Source organism: Siphateles boraxobius, unplaced genomic scaffold (genome assembly GCF_051911475.1).
Source record: "Siphateles boraxobius isolate OS27281-9 unplaced genomic scaffold, OSU_SipBor_1 25, whole genome shotgun sequence".
Classification (NCBI taxonomy): Eukaryota; Metazoa; Chordata; class Actinopteri; order Cypriniformes; family Leuciscidae; genus Siphateles; species Siphateles boraxobius.
In genome coordinates, this window is record NW_027508866.1 from 34,496,337 (window position 1) to 34,513,059 (window position 16,723).

General features: G+C 36.4%; 1 protein-coding gene across 1 annotated transcript in view; it reads left to right on the plus strand.

Annotated features, from left to right (window-relative positions):
- LOC143750563 (myosin-IIIb) overlaps window positions 1-16,723 on the plus strand; it is a 59,317-nt gene that overhangs the window by 12,552 nt on the left and 30,042 nt on the right. Inside the window, exons 5-14 of the mRNA XM_077243710.1 lie at window positions 3,784-3,886; window positions 4,021-4,177; window positions 6,473-6,575; window positions 6,787-6,912; window positions 12,044-12,152; window positions 12,235-12,351; window positions 12,779-12,879; window positions 15,434-15,520; window positions 16,062-16,127; window positions 16,562-16,675. Coding sequence (XP_077099825.1) covers window positions 3,784-3,886; window positions 4,021-4,177; window positions 6,473-6,575; window positions 6,787-6,912; window positions 12,044-12,152; window positions 12,235-12,351; window positions 12,779-12,879; window positions 15,434-15,520; window positions 16,062-16,127; window positions 16,562-16,675 — 1,083 coding nt within the window. The remainder of the gene's footprint in view (window positions 1-3,783; window positions 3,887-4,020; window positions 4,178-6,472; window positions 6,576-6,786; window positions 6,913-12,043; window positions 12,153-12,234; window positions 12,352-12,778; window positions 12,880-15,433; window positions 15,521-16,061; window positions 16,128-16,561; window positions 16,676-16,723) is intronic.

The following is a 16,723-nucleotide window of genomic DNA, read 5'->3' on the forward strand; positions in this document are numbered from 1 at the left end:
AAGTCTATTTTCCTGCTATTTGAAAAAAATTGAGCAAAACGCGCCCGGCACGTTTGTCGATCCCAGAGGGTTAAAGACGTTCTACGAATGTTGATTTCTTGTTGAAAACGTTTTATCTCTAGACTGTACCGTTTGAACGTTATAAATAATCATAATGGGAACCATTAAAAGTTTTGACACTCAGAACAAACTATTTTGGACCATCATTGTGAAAATGCTTATGTTAATAATACTAAAACAGAAGGATGTTCTGTTAACATTTAAGTTTGAGATAGGTAGTTGGTTAAGCCAAGATTTTGACATGTCTGAGCACTCAAACAGACTGCCAAAGTGTTCACAAATGTTCCCAAACCTTTACTAATGTGTATTAGCATTCCCCCTTGTCTCACAGTATTCTCAGTTAGACAGGATGTCTGGGGGAATTCAGAGAGACATCTGAGAAGTTTAAGGTACCGATCAAGGTGTGATGCACTTCGACCCCTATTTGCGCATGGAGTTGGCGACCTTTGCTTGATGTGACTTCTCTTTTTTGCACATATGCTTCCTTATAACACATCTAAACATCCTGTCCCTAGAATGTGTGAGGTGCTTTAAGGCTAAAGACTCTCATCTTAAAGAATATTTTCTGTTTTCATATGGCATGTTTGCATGGAGTCATGTGTGTGTTTGTGTGCAAACTTTGTTCTCGCCTCCTAAAGTGGAATAACTAGTTTTAGGATTTCGGCAGACAAGATTTCCAGTTTTCTTTTGCTGCTGGTTCATTATCATACAGGATACGCTGTGTGCTTTCGTCATTGGCGGAGCAGTCGGTCAATCCCACCTTTCTAGTAAATACGACTTGTGATTGGACTGTATGTCAGCAGACAGCAAAGCATTGGCCAAGAGCAGAAGGCCCTCCCTCCAGGCTTTTTTTTAAGTTGCGAGGTTGCGAAGCTTCATTTTCGCTCAGTCTGAGTTTCAGAGTTTCAGAGCAGAGAGCGTGACAACGCTGCCACAAATCACGTGAGTCGCAAGCTCGCAACTGTGTGGTTGTATCTCCGCAAAGTGGGTGTTGTAAACTCAGCTCTGAAAAAATAGTCTGCAATAGGAGTGCAAATGTAATGTAATGTGATAAGTTTCGCTCTTTCGAACCTCAGTTTTCAGAGTTTCAAAACATTTTTTCACCTATTCGCACACCAGTTTTCAGATCACCATTTACAAGGTTTCAAATCTGGAAAACAAACTAAACACTGGGAGAACAGTGACAAATTCGAAACTCTGAAAAAATGATTGCACAACACGTAAAAAAGAGTGTTGCACTTCTGAAGAAGGAAAACTCAAAAACAAAATTATGTTTGCAGAGATTTAATTTTTTTACCACTTTGCAAGCCTGCAAAACTCTGTTTTCAGAGTTTCATAACTTTTTTTCACACATTCGCACACCCGTTTTCAGATCACCATTTACAAGGTTTCAAACCTGGAAAACAAACTAATACAGTGGGAGAACACTGACAAATTTGAAACTCTGAAAAATTGTTTGCGGAACATTGTAAAAAAAATGTTGCAGTTCTGAAGAAGGAAATCTCAAAAACAACATAATGTTTGCAGAGATATTTTTACTTATTTACATTTTGCAAGCTTGCAAACCTTATGTTTCGATCTTGCAAAACTTTTTTTTGTAAGATTTTGAGTTTTCGAACACTTAGTTTCCACCTTTCAGAACTTTATTTTCAGTTTTGAATCATGGCAGGATTTTAATCCCATAGTTCATGGCCAAAAAGGTGTCAAAATAATCCCAAAGGAAAGTCTTATTGCTCAGATGTTGTTCTTCCATAGATCATGAGAGTTATATTATGAATAAAATTGTTCTCGGATAAAATTAATCCTAAAATTCCTGCCTAAAAACAAAATTAAGAATAAAAACAAATGAGTCAATATTTGAAACAGTAAGAGTATAGAACTGTAAACTCAAAAGATCATTTTCTCTTGAAAGACTTCGATGAGAAATGTTTGATTTCCCAATGATGGCTGACTGAACACAGTTTAAAGGGTTAGTTCAATCAAAAATTAAGCAACTACCCCTTTCAAGCCCCAGAAGGGTAGTAAAGACATCACTAAAGTAATCCATATGATTACAGTGGTTTAAACTCAATTTTTTGAGGTGACGTGGGGGGAAAACATATTATACCACTTTATTTATTAAATCACCAAAAATACCACCAAAACATTAATCTCCAGCATGCGTCGTGGTGCTCGTAATATTTTGTAAATTAAACTGGTAAATTGTTTGCTAGTGTTTCGCGCAACTTCATATAATTGAGGTTAAACATGGAGTCACATGGATCACTTTAATGATGTCTTTCCAACTTTCTGGGCCTTAAGCGTGGCAGTTGCTTTGGCTGTCAATGGAGTGACAGAAAGATCTCAAATTTCATCAGAAAGATCTTCATTTGTGTTCCGAAGATGATAAAAAATCTTACCGGTTTGGAATGTGTCGTAAAATATCATTATGCACCTGAATTAAGTTTACCTGGGGCTTCTACATTCAACACTTAATAGTATTTATACTCTAGCATAGGGTTGCTACGATAGTCTGTGTTACACGGTGTTCAGTCGCAACACCGGTTTCATCACTTGCCCACCGCGGCACCGCAAAAAAAAAGTTTAAAAGGGTAAAATTATTTAACGCAGTTACGCAGTATCCGTTAAGTCCTGCCTATTACACACACACACACACACACACGACCCACAGAAAAGACGCACGTCAGTATCGAGTTCTCTTTCGGGCTTGAACAAACCATAACACACACAAATTATGCCAAAATGTCAGTTTTGTCGAGTGTCCTCATAGGAGCACTCTTAAATTATTTAAATAAAGTCTTAAATGAACGCGCTGACAGACAGGACCAAGCAGGTAATATTTAATATTAAACAAAGTCTCAACTTTCAAATTTGGTCAGTCAAAGAAAATTAATCAATAAATAGGCCTACCGTTTTGTGGCTCTTTAATGTGTCGTGACAGATTGCCTCAGTTAAAGCCAAGTTCAAATCCACCGACGTTAATCTACTAACTCTCCTGACTGCTTGGTCGGACAAAAATAGTGGATTTTGATTGGTCAGATTGCATGTCAATCAAACTCCCTGCGAAGGATGAATTGACTGCTCGCTGCTTGATTGAGTGCACACTGCCGCACCAGCTTTTTATAAGCGATGTAAAAAAAATCTATTCGTTTTCGCAAATCCTCATGTTCTGTTGTGTATGCTGCGATCTGCGCATGTAAAGCTAAACCCCTGAAAAAAAAACATTTGTGGTATGTGTAATGGGTCACAGACACCCATCTATAATTTAATTTGACATAATCTTGTCGTTTAACGGTTAATGATCGATTAGTGAGCTTCAGGAAACTAATCTAATGAAGTAAATGCTCTCATTACAATTCTCCGCCAGATTTACTATGGTTCACGCAAATTCAAAAACGTCCGTACATGAGGTGAGACCTGACGTGAGATTTGATCGTAACCACCGCTCACGAACATATTAATAAATGCCAAGTTTTGTGTGGAAATGGCCTTAAGACCAGTTTTCTGTTGTACGTTTTTCATAAATGAGGCCCAATGTTCCTCAACAGTATATACACACTCATACATTTTTGGTAAGAAAACTATGGAAAAACAAATAAAAGCATGAGAAATGATCGTAGACATTCTCTCTCAAACCACTTTTTTGGTGCGTTCTGTGTTTTGTTTGTTTTTTTTCTGTTTAGATTCTGCCTAACATGAGTGTGTCTGATTGTGTTGAAATAGGTGAATCCACTTCTCGAGGCCTTTGGAAATGCTCAGACGGTCATGAATGACAACAGCAGTCGCTTCGGGAAATATATCCAGCTCCGCTTCCAGAACTCTTCAGGTTTGTAAAAAGATAACACTGATCGTAATGGATCATATAATATCATATAACTTCCACTGGGTGTGTTTCTTTACCAATAAATGAATTCAATATTCTTTTATTGAACATTAACTTGCGTTTTGATGTCTGTGTAGTTAAAGGGGCCAAAATCAACGAGTACCTCCTGGAGAAATCACGTGTGGTTCACCAGGATGAGGGTGAGCAGAACTTCCACATCTTCTACTTTTTGTTGGCCGGCATTTCCATTGAAGATAAAGAGATATATGGCCTCCTGGATCCTACGCACTACCGGTGAGTCATCTGTGATGTCATGCATTCGTGAAAACAGGATCAGCAACATTGTTTACGATGCATGTTATAGATTAGCCTTTTTACAATGGTGCAGTATACTGGAGGTGTGTAACACGTCGTCTCCTACTGAACTATTTGTGTCACGGACATGCCGTTCCTAGTACAGTGTTTATTGTGTAAAAGGTCAATACAAAACATTGTCAGATGATACTAAGGTCTGATTGGATGAGCCACATTTCAATCCACTCAAGGTTGTGTGCTAGAGTGGAAAATATTAAAATATAAATGTTTAAATTTTAGACTGTTTTTAAAGCTATTTTAGCTGATAAATTGTATTAAATATAACTTTCCGTTTGTTTTGGGGGTCAAATATGCCCCATATTGGGTTCCATGCCAAACTATAAAAAAAATTAATGTTTTTAAACAAAACTTCTACTGTAGCTTGTCAGAGACTAAAAATATATAAAATATGAGAAATTATGAACTCGTATTGTGTTAAAATAATAATTCATACCTTGGTGTTCAAGGTTCCAAATTTTAAAATGATCTGCACTGACACAAAATAAAAACATTTCTTTGTTTATAATTGTTATGACTATTTGACTATTTTCACAATTATGTGCAAATGAATACAACTTAGTATATATAGTAATATTAATTGTTCTTGGTTTAAAGCCATAGTTTGTAAGTTTTTTGTATTAAAATATCCTACTAGCACAATGTTATATAGTTTTGTTGACTTGTGTACTTGCATTTTCCCAAATGTTTCCAACAATGTTTAAATCCAGAGAAATTGGCTATTTTAGCCATTTTACCGGCCCGTGTCATTGCGTCTCCTGTCAATGACATCATATCCGCATCACCTCCATTTTTCGGTTTTACCTTTATAGAAACCATGGAAAGACCAAAGACTCTTTGATATATAATGTTTTATTAGACAGATGAGCAACTGTTCGGATACCTTTATCGACAGAAAAATAATAATTTCGATTTTTGAATCCCTTGTTTTTTTGATTTACCGCGAGTAACATGTTTGTACCTTAAAAGTAAATCAGACAACACTATTTTGTTAAGTGGCTAACATAGCATAATCAGAAAGAGCTTTATTAGTAATACAGTAATACAGGATTTTCTCCAGGATGTAATGTACTTTAAAATTAATTGCACTAAAATAAAATTAATAACATGTCGTTTAGCTGCGCAAGTCATCCAGGTTTTATTATTATGATATGCAACAATTGTCTTGTTGCGAATGCAGAGTAAACGGTATAACATAACTTTCAACACAAACAACTGTATTTTAATTGATTGTTTGGACCAAGTAAAACAGCTCCGTGTTATCCCCACAATTTTAATTCTCAGACAAAGTGACCTGAATGAGTAGTAATTTAGTTATTCAGCACATTAATAATATTAAGAAATAAGATAATGTGAATTTAAGTGATCAAACGTAACGAAGGAGGCGGAAAACTGGCAAACGTTAAATGTTACTTTAATTGTAATAGACATAAACAACAAAACGGCATACAAGCATAATTAAAACAGCAATGTAAAATGCCCCAGGCTCTCGGCGTGCCCTGCTACATACCACAGTAACATTAAAAAAACTTAAATGCATTAGCTCATCTAAGAACATGATTTACGCCTGAGTCCTGTCAGATTGCTTTCCATCGACTGTGGAAGTGAAGATGACAACTCCCATGATTCCACACTCATTCACGGCATCATCAAGCTATGCCTTTGATACTGTTTTGAATAAGCGACCTCTAGCAGCGAAACTTACATACTGTGCCTTTAAATTGTATTTATTTGTTATTTGTGAATATAGATAGAAACACTTTTTTTCAGTGCGGCAACAAATATAACAAAAAATAACAACAAAAACATCCTTCCCAAGATATTTGTTCAACTGTGAAACTCAAACAGGAAATTCTCCTTTAATGATTCAGAACACGAGTCTTCTTCGAGTAAAGTTTTCATGCATTTCATATTTAGTCTTTGATAATCTACAATAAATGGTTTCTGGTGATTTTTTTTTTGCCAATTGCATGGAAACCAAAGGTCAGTTTCACCCCTAGCGCAATCGTAGTTTCTAAAGTTTGTACGTCTTTACAACACACATCTATGAGTTGAAACTTTGCATGTACATTCATTACCTAAATGAGAAAAAGTAATAAAAAAAGGAAAAAATAAATAAATAGTTTAACCAACATTTCAAATTGACCTCCAACACTATATTAATTCCTAAAAAACTAGCAGTAGGCTACTAGGCTTACATATTTTTGTTCTTGTCAGTTATTTGAATGGCAGGTTTGGGCAGGAAGACGCAGTGCAGGCCTGGCGTGTGAAATATGCTGAGGTGTGTAACGCCATGGACATGGTGGGATTTGAAGAGCAGGTAAGAACTAAACACACTGTAGATGGGGTAGTTGACCCCATCAACTTCATCTACGACTTTAAATAACATTTACTGATTAAAACAAGATGCTATATTCAATATGTGAACCTTCAAAAATAATTTTTACACCACAAGCGAATGCTGTTAAGTTTCACACCATTTTTAATGTATTTACAGTTCCTGTTTCACATTCACATCATCTCGTTTGTAGGAAAAGGTGGACATGATGACTATTCTAGCTGGCATTCTGTCCCTGGGGAACATCACCTTCGAAACAACAGACAACGACGCTCTGAAGGTGTCAGAGACATCACGCGGCTGGTTAAAAGCTACTGCAGTGAGTTTCCTGTTTGCACTTCTTGCAGATGTGTGGCAACACCGAAATGGTCACAATTCACAGGCCATCATGACACTCGGTGGTAGATGTGACCGCTCTCAACCACTATAAAATATATTTTTAACAACAGTGCTGTTTTTAGGCGACAAGTGTGAAGACAAATGGAAAGAAAAGTTTGAATCTCAAACTCTGAAATCCTCAGCAGACCTTGCAGCGCAAATGCTTGAACTGATGCATGACAAAGACAAAGGAATATAGTTGATCAACCTGGGCTGCATTTCCCAAAAGCAAATTATGGTCTGGAAAAGTTGTGCAAAATCATGATATGGCTTAGTGCAGTTATCAATTCACAAGGGCTGTAATTTTAATTCAATAAATATATGCGCTGGGTGTTTCAGAGTGAAACGCAGCACTGTGTTCGTTTACACACAAGCAGCTCATGATTTGGTGTTTTCAGTGTCTCAGAGGAGAGAAATTTAAATGAAAATGAAAATGTTTGAAAATTAAGAATTTACGACCGCCATAAATATTGATTTTAAAGTGAAATATTACATTAATAATAATAATAATAGTAGTAGTAATAATAATAGTAGTAATATTTCTTTTTTGTTTAATATTTTTACTTAATAATAATAATTATTATTATTATAATAAACATTTTGGACAAATTTGCTGCCCGACGAAGCAAAGCAAACGGAAAACTTTTTATCAGAAAAATAGCAACACATTTTTTTTTAATATTGCGTATCTAAGATTCCTGCTGTCTGTGCTTTTAATGTTTATCAAACAACAAAAGACAAGGAAATCACTCACAGCTCTTATTTAATATCTTTTGTAACTTTAAGGATTGAAAAACCTGAAAAGCACTGTTTATTTATGTATTTATTTTAATTTTATTTATTTGTGCTGTTGCTTGTAGTTAGATTATTTGTTCATATTTTCTTTACTTTTATTTGACAGTAATCCTTTTTTTCTCTGAACATAGCATAAACCGAACCAAAACCGTGACCCTAAAACTGTGATACAAACCAAACCGTGAGCAAATATATATATATATTAGGGCTGGGTATTGACACAAATTTCACAATTCGATTCGATTTCGATTCACAAGCTTGCAATTCGATTCGATTTCGATTACGATTCGATTCAATATTGATTATTTTGGATATCAGGTACAATACATGGCAAATTTTCTCAAGGAAAACAAATCTCTTAACCAATGCTGTAAACTATGGGAGTCAGTTGTATCATTAAAATTGTTTCATTAGCCTACAATAGCCTAATATTAAAGGTAAAGATTTACTGATTTGTATACAAACAATTACACTTTTATTTATTTTTCTAATAATAAAGTTATATGAAATATAAATATTTAAATGGTGGCTGTCATAAAAACTTGCCAGATTTATTCAAACATGCATTAAATATTGAAAAACATAAAATAATTATAAAATAACATAAAATGCATATGTAATATGGTGCATATATTTAGCAAAATGCTCTGAAATCTGAGACTTTGTTTCATATCAATAGTAACAAAGCACAAAGATTATTGCGTTTATTGGATGGGATGCGCGCTACAATGTTCCATTCATTCATCAACTGAAAACAGGATGACTAATCGATTCTTGGGATTTAAGAATCGATATCGGTTCGTAAAAATGAGAATCGATTAAAATCGAGAAATCAATATTTTTTACCCAGCCCTAATATATATATATATATGTGTATATATATAAAATAGTTTCCAAAAAACTGGGAAAAATATAGATAAAATCACTGTGCTTTACTGACTCGGGGTGTATAATTTGGCCAATGCGGTAGCTTTGTTTCTCAAAAGAACAATGATTCGCAATTTTTTATGTTTTTTTTATTTATTTATTTTTTACATTGTGCAACATCACATGCATAACAAATGGAAACATTGCTATGTCGCTGCTGTGGCATTACTGTTCTGAGTGATTTAAGCATGTTGTTGCTAGTGTGTTCTGGGTGGTTGTTTACAGGGAAAAAACAAACAGCATTATTTTCTCATCCCTCAGCTGTTTTCTGGTCCAGCAGGTGAAAAGGGTGTGTCTGATCACATAGTAAAGTAACAGCACACTCTCCTCAACAACATGCATGATTTAAGAAATCATTTAAGGATGACGCACATGCAGACCTTTAATATTTAGTAGGGATGCTCCGATTGATCGGACGCCGATCATGATCGGCAGATATTGGCTAAAAATAGATTGATCGGCGAACCCCAAAAGAGCTGATCAAAAAAGCAGATCAAGTGACGTAAATTACTCGCGCGATTTTTTCCCACCTGCATGCGTGGCGCACGGGCACACAACAGCAGAGTGGAGCTTGGCAGTTGCAACATGAGTTCTCCTTCACCGGAACGAATAGGGAGTCTCCCAACGGATTGAAGCGCGCGTCCGAGTGAAGACCGTGCACCGCGTGAGCCACAACAGAACGCGGTATCTGCGCCACTGATCGCTGCAGCAACGAGCACTTTCATCCCTTGATAATAATAAAAAAAAATTTCGCCGCTAGATCGCCTCTTATTTAACAAATGAACAAAATGAATGCTCTGAGTTAACTGGATATGTTTTTATTTATTTGTATTGGTTCCTCAACTACATCAGATTCAGATTATTTTATTTAATGCCATGTCAGCATTCAAAGCTATTTTCATGGCAAAAATTCAATTATAAAAATACAAATATCATATAAATACAATAAAACAAAACAAATATAAACAAGAAGTCATTTTATACAATATATATTTTTAAATGAACATATGAAAAAAAAAATTCAGGCATATTCTCATTAAATATGTCCTTTAATGAAGTAACTTCATAAAAGAGCATTCTGCTCTACATCAGACGTTCATTATAATAACAGAAAAAAACTTGCCATAGTTTTGTCCTTTTATCAGTAGCCAATTTTGGTGTAACAAGTTGTACATTTTGTTGCCAATTAGTAAATGTAGTGGATGTATTAAGAGGCTACGATTTCCAAATATGCCTAAGTGTAACTTGATCCCCTCCCATTAGGCTGATCTGATGTGTGTTGGTCTGCCTGACCCCTCTTTGTTTGGATTAATTTAATGATACTCTGCCTTATTTGGGAAAGCTGGCCTACAGTAGCCTTAAGACATCTCATTTTCTAAATACAATTAAATAAACACATTTCTACAAATGGTGCAAACTCTGCTAGATTATAGATAAAAGATTCCCATTCCCCTGCCATTCTGTGATCGGCAGTGATCGGCAATTGGCAGATCATGATTTTGGTGATCGGTGATCGGCCCCAAAAATGCTGATCGGAGCATCTCTAATATTTAGTGCTATAGATTTGTTCACATTACTGACGCCAAACCATGAGCAACAGTAATAGTGACGCTTGACATAAAAAAGCCAAGGTTTTCTCAGGAGATGAATGTTAGCCTACAGTCCCAGCATCACCTCGACCTCCCTACTGTTTAATCAGGTGAATTACGGCCTGTGTGCACACAAAGGAACTCTTTTAAGGGTAAGCTGAAGGAGGCGTGGGTCCGCCTACATCTGGTCTTTTACGATAAGACACACAGCGCAGAAAGGCCAGAAGTGGCTATGTTTAGACTCCATTAGGTCGTCCTAACACGTATGGGGGAGTTAATAGTAGCACGCTACATTTCCCTGACACAGGGCAATTTCCATTTATCAAATCTACTGTGGCGTACTTTAACTTATATACATTGGTATAACAAAAGGCACATCAAATCTAATTTGCCATGAGTCCACAATGGCCCCCAGCATCTAAATGCACAAATTAACGTGAACTTTCCTGTATGACATTTACGTCTTGGTCACATTTGACTAGTCATTGTTCTTTCAAAATGGCAGGTTCTGTTTTTTTTTTGTGTTTTTTGGTAGCACAATTCATTTGGTCTGTTTGCATTGCACAGTGTAGTTTAGCTGACAGCACATGTTCAGCATTCTTTGTTTTGTTTTTCTAAAATAACATTCCTTTTTAAAGATTCAGAAATCTAACCTCAGGTGCGTATGGACTTTTTGGGAGAAACCAGGGCTGCACAATTTTGAGGAAAACAAATGTAAATGTAATTGCATTTGAAAGGCGCTATATAATTAAAACATATTATTATTAAGTACGGAAAGATGGTTGGTGCATGTTTTTTTTTTAAATGCACTTTAAAGCGACCCAAACTCAGAGCAGATGCAGAGATGGAGTTTGTGAGGAACAGCGTTTACAGTGAACCGAACCGCTCTGAGACACTAGCCATGTTTCATCCACCTATTTTTATTCAAATGCCAAGATGTACATAAATTCTAAAAATGTGCATCATAAACTTATGCACTCAATTAAGTCAGATAAAAACTCATAAACTCAATGGAAACATTTATCAAATATATCCCTCGATGCGCACTTGCGTGACTTTGCCTCAACAGAGGATGTGATTGCATAACTGGACTGACCAAATGATACTTATTGCATTCAACAAATAGCTAAGCTTTATTTTAATGTTAGTTGTAGTTTTGGGGGGAAGTTTCATAGACCTTTGTTGGGAGAGTGAGTTTGCTCGATTATTCATTAAATATAATGAATAATTTGTGTGTGTCTGATTGGTCCAGATGCTACATACAGCGTTTATTGCGTTTCATTTGCGTGCTCTGAGACGGCAGTCATTTATGATGTAGGAAAAAAGAGCCACAATGGCTTCCCTGATTGCAGCAACTTCCATTTTACTTTTTCACCAATTTTCCAGGAAGTGACGATTTTCTTCTCTTGAAAACATGGGATGGAAACGCTGCTTTATTCGCAAATGTTTCATGCGATATTCCAATTTTGCGCATAAGTTAAATTGACAACTTTGGATATAAACATATGAGGCAACACCAGTGCATGAGTTGCTCGCATATAAATGAACACAGTGCTGCACTTCACTCATGCAGCATGCAGTGCATCGATTTATATAATTAAATCACAGCCTTCGTGATTTGATAATCGCATTAAGCCATACCGCGATTTCGGTTTTATTTTTATTAATCATGCAGCCCTAGGAGAAACGTATCCTTCTTGGCTAAAACCTTTGGAAAACCACAATAAAAGAAGCATTTTGTGTGTTTGTTTCTGTGACCAGGGTCAGTTTGGCGTTCAGGAAGAGGATTTACTGAAGAGTCTGATCTGCACCACGTCAATGACGCGAGGAGAAGCCATCCAGCGACTCCACAACCAACAGCAGGCTGAAGGTACCGCATCATCAGTGTGACATCACTGGTGTGTTTGACACTTTTCATATTGATCAGCATCTGTTTTAAATGATCATTTCAGATGCCAGAGATTCCATCGCTAAAGTGGCCTACGGTCGCGTCTTCGGATGGATTGTCAGTAAAATCAACGAGCAGCTCGCTCCTAAAGTAGATTTTGATGTGGAGCTTAATGAAATAGGTAAATATAGGTTCATGCTGTGACTGACAAAATTGTGTTTCACTTTCACTTTGCACTTTTTGCAGGATGCAATCTATAACTTTAGCTGGACAATAACTTTATTCTAGAGCTGCTGTAAAGCCAAAACAATCTGTTACTTGAATTTCCCATTATCACTGTAAAGCTGCTTTGAAACAGTCCATATTGTTAAAAGCGCTATATAAATGAGGATGTCTTGACTTGACTTGACTATAAAATAAAAAATTGTTTTGATAGACTTCTGTTGTCTGTACTGAATCCAGTGTGTGGCCAGCCACGTTCTTTCTCGTTTTCCTTAATCCCTTGGCTCTACGCACCTGAAGAAAAATGCTTTTTTTGTCAATTTAGAGCATGACAATTTCTTACCTAAGATATGTGACATTGCGGTTTGCTCTTTCTTTATTTATAGGAATCCTTGACATCTTTGGTTTCGAGAACTTCGCTGTGAACCGGTTTGAGCAGATCTGCATTAATCTGGCTAACGAACAGCTCCAGTACTTCTTCAACCATGTAATTCCTTCACAGTGCTTTATTATGAGTTTAATATTTATATAGCGAAGCCTATTTCATGAAACAAAAAATGTGACATGGCAGGGTTCCAGACTGATACCAAGTTGAAATTTTTTGAGAATGTGCGAGTTAAAATGTTATGTGGTCTCATTTGTGCGAGTGGACGCTTGAGGAACAGAACGCCGTTGTATCAGCTGCTGCAGTCGGTAACTTATGTTCAAAATGAACGAGTAGGCTACATCATGAATCCATTTTCCAAACCGTGTTTTTGACTTATTCTGAATCACTACGGTACGCCTATAATAAGTGTCTATATTCGGACTATTTTATCCCGGGGTCGTCTCGGCTGTTGAGTAGCCCAGTGCCTGCGTGACTCGCCATAGACATTAACGGAGAGAAGTTCCGTCTACAATGTTCTTCCGCAAGACACGTGCAGTTTATTTATTGACGAACGTAGACGTCACACGCATTGCACACTGATGGTGAAACGCGCCAATTACGAATTCACGGATTAAGTCATATAAAAATTATAAAAATGGTCTCACGAAACACAGAGCCCCTTCCTCCTACGTCTTTTCAGCGGTTATATTTTCTAGAGGTGGGCGATACTGCAAAATTTGGTATCGATCCGATACCAAGTAAATACAGGGCCAGTATCGCCGATATCGATACCGATACCTATACTTTTTAATTTTGAAAGCATGCACTTGAACTTACATGCACTTTCCTGTGCTAGAGCAGTGTGTCATGATTTATGAGGTGAATATTTTGTGATTTGTGCTCTTAACTCACCTGTAATTAGTCAGTGACTTTTACCAAACTACCCTAATTATAGTAAATGCACTATTGTACACTAGCCTACTGTTCAAAAGTTTGGGGGCTGTAAGATTTTTAATTCTCTTCTGCATTTATTTGATCAAAAATACAGTAAAAACTGTAATATAATCACAATTTAACATGGGCTATTCTGTCATTTATTCCTGTGATCAAAGCTGAATTTTCAGCATCATTTCTCCAGTCTTCATGATCCTTCATGATGAGAATTCATTTTAATATGCTGATTTGCTGCTAAAGAAACATTTCTTATTATAATCAATGTTGAAAACAGTTTAATGTTTTTGTGGAAACCAAATAATTTTGGATAAAATGTATCATGATGAACAAAGTTGAAAGAACAGCATTTATATGGAATAGATTTTTTTTTAACAGTGTTAAACCCTTGACTGTCACTTTCGATCAATTTAATGCATCGATCGTTGTTGAATAAAAATATTCAACATTTTGAACCGTTATGTAAACTTTTAATTTGTTTATTGCGAAATAACTCCTGATTGTTTCTCTGTCATCTAAGAAAGGCTTCGTTTCCCAAACGCACTGTGACAGAAGCACCAGCATCGAACGCTATCTGTGATTGGTTTCGTCTTGTATCCAGATGACTAGGAGAAATAGTTCTACCCTACACAATTATTCGCTAACATTCGCTTATTTTTAAACTTAGAAGCTTTTTTTACGCACTGAATTGCGTTCTAAATTAATAAAAATTACTGGTAAAAAAACACACACATTTGGATCGATATTTTTATGTGAGGATCGATCCTTTTCGATACCTCGTCAGTATCGAAAGTATCGATACTTCAGGATCGATCTGCCCACCCCTAATATTTTCCTCTGTCGAGTGATTACTCTCATGATCGCTCGACAGAGGAAAAGGAAATTATTATAAAATCCAGAAGGTAAGGAGTGTGAGATTTCTGCTTTTTGTTACAACTATAAACTTTGATAACGACAAATCTGTATCAGTTTATTATAATACTCTAAACTTTTAAAATGTAATGCATACATTTGAATGTTTAATGAAATTTAAAATATAGAAAGATGATAATAGACAGACAGATAGATAGATAGATAGATAGATAGAATATGATTCAAATGTAAATAGATTGTATATAATTCAAATGTAAAATGCTTAAAATTACAGATTAAAATTACTGTCCAAAATCCATGAAAATCCTGAAATTTGGCAATGATAATTAATATATTACAGGTATTTCTGCTGCAACCCAGACAGCCTTTGCTAGCCTTGGTCCATTAAAACCACTATTCATCAGCATGCATTGATTAATCCCATGGCATGTAGCAAAAAAAAAAAAAAGGTGCGACCAAATCATATGCTGGTGCGACCAACTGAGAAAGTTGGTAGCACCAGTGCAACCAGTGGAAAAGTTAGTCTGGAGCCCTGCATGGTTTGGCAAATGCACATGCTGACATGTTTACAACTCAAGTTTGATTTGAAGTCTCATCTTGGACTTTCTTTGTCAGTAAAATGGCAAAAAAGAAATACAAATAAGAAAATGTGTTCATTTTAACTTTACTCTCATGTAGTGTGTCACATAATAAGATATATCTGCCTGTAGTGTGGAAAACTCAAGGCAGAGGATGTCACAAACCATTTAAATGCCACATTCGATCATGGTCACTGCCGATTCTTTCAACAGGACTTGATTTGCCACTCCATGAATCCGATGATCACATTTTCCATGTCATTTCCCTCTAGCACATTTTCCTGATGGAACAGAAAGAATATAAAGAGGAAGGCATCTCATGGGAGACCATAACTTACAAGGACAACAAGCCCATACTGGTAGGTTTACATCCAAAACCTTCACCCTCTGTGTTTGTCCCGCACTCTCTCAAACTTTTTTCCCCATTTTTCCTTCTCTCTGACTCCAAAAATACACCCGAGCTCTGCGTTTGGCTGACGGCCGTGTGGTAAATCCCAAACACAGGAAGTGCTGACAGAGCAGGACACGTAGCTTAGAGAATCTCTCTCAAATTTCTGCATGCATTCTGACCCAAATCCTTCAGCATGCTGAATTGGAAACTAAAGGAAACTGGTCTTTGCTTAAAGCTTGTTTTCACCTCGTTCTCACGTGAGATTCCTGGGCCGATCCGCACTGTAAATATGAACTCTGCCCTGTAATTATGGGAACTCAGCAACCGCCTGTTTTGAAAGCTGCAGACTTGCATGTATGTCACGTTCATGTGGCATTCAACCTACAACTCTCAAACACTGCGTATCCTGTAGTGTAACATTATTCTACAGCGCCGTCAGCTAGAAAAGCCTGTTTAGCTTGTCAGCATGGAAAACTCATCCACTCATGCCAGGTTTATTCCCCTTTCAGGACCTGTTCCTCACGAAACCCATCGGGATTCTCTCTCTGCTGGATGAGCAAAGTGCCTTTCCTCAGGTATGTGTTGCCAACTGAAACCTGAGACGCAAAGAGAAAACATGTTGCCAAATCCTCCGCATTAAAAATTTTTTATCCAAAGCATCTGCTTTGGACATACTTGTATACCTAAATGTGTAGTAATTTTAAATCGGTTCATTTAAGTCTTGCAATCTCTTTTAAATTATATATAAATATAAATAAAAATAATAATAATAATAAATAAATAAAAATAATAAAATGTTTTAATTATTAGTATATATGCATTTTTTTTATTCCATCCCTATTTAATATATTTGTACGGTGGAGACATTTTACTCAGATAACATTCACTCTGTTCCATATACGTACATTACAGTCATGTGACTGCATTTGTTGTGAGAGACTAGTGAATCTCAAGCATAGCAGTTAATAACACAATGTTTATGTGCATGTGAACGTTTTTGCACCCACAGGCAACTGACCGAGATTTTGTTGACAAATTAAACAGCAAATTTAAAGCGGCTCCCAACTTTGAGGTTGTGCGAAACCACACCCCTCTGTTCACTATTGTGCACTACGCTGGGAAGGTGAGTCTACAAACCACCGTCATTATTATTACCTAACAAGTCACCTGG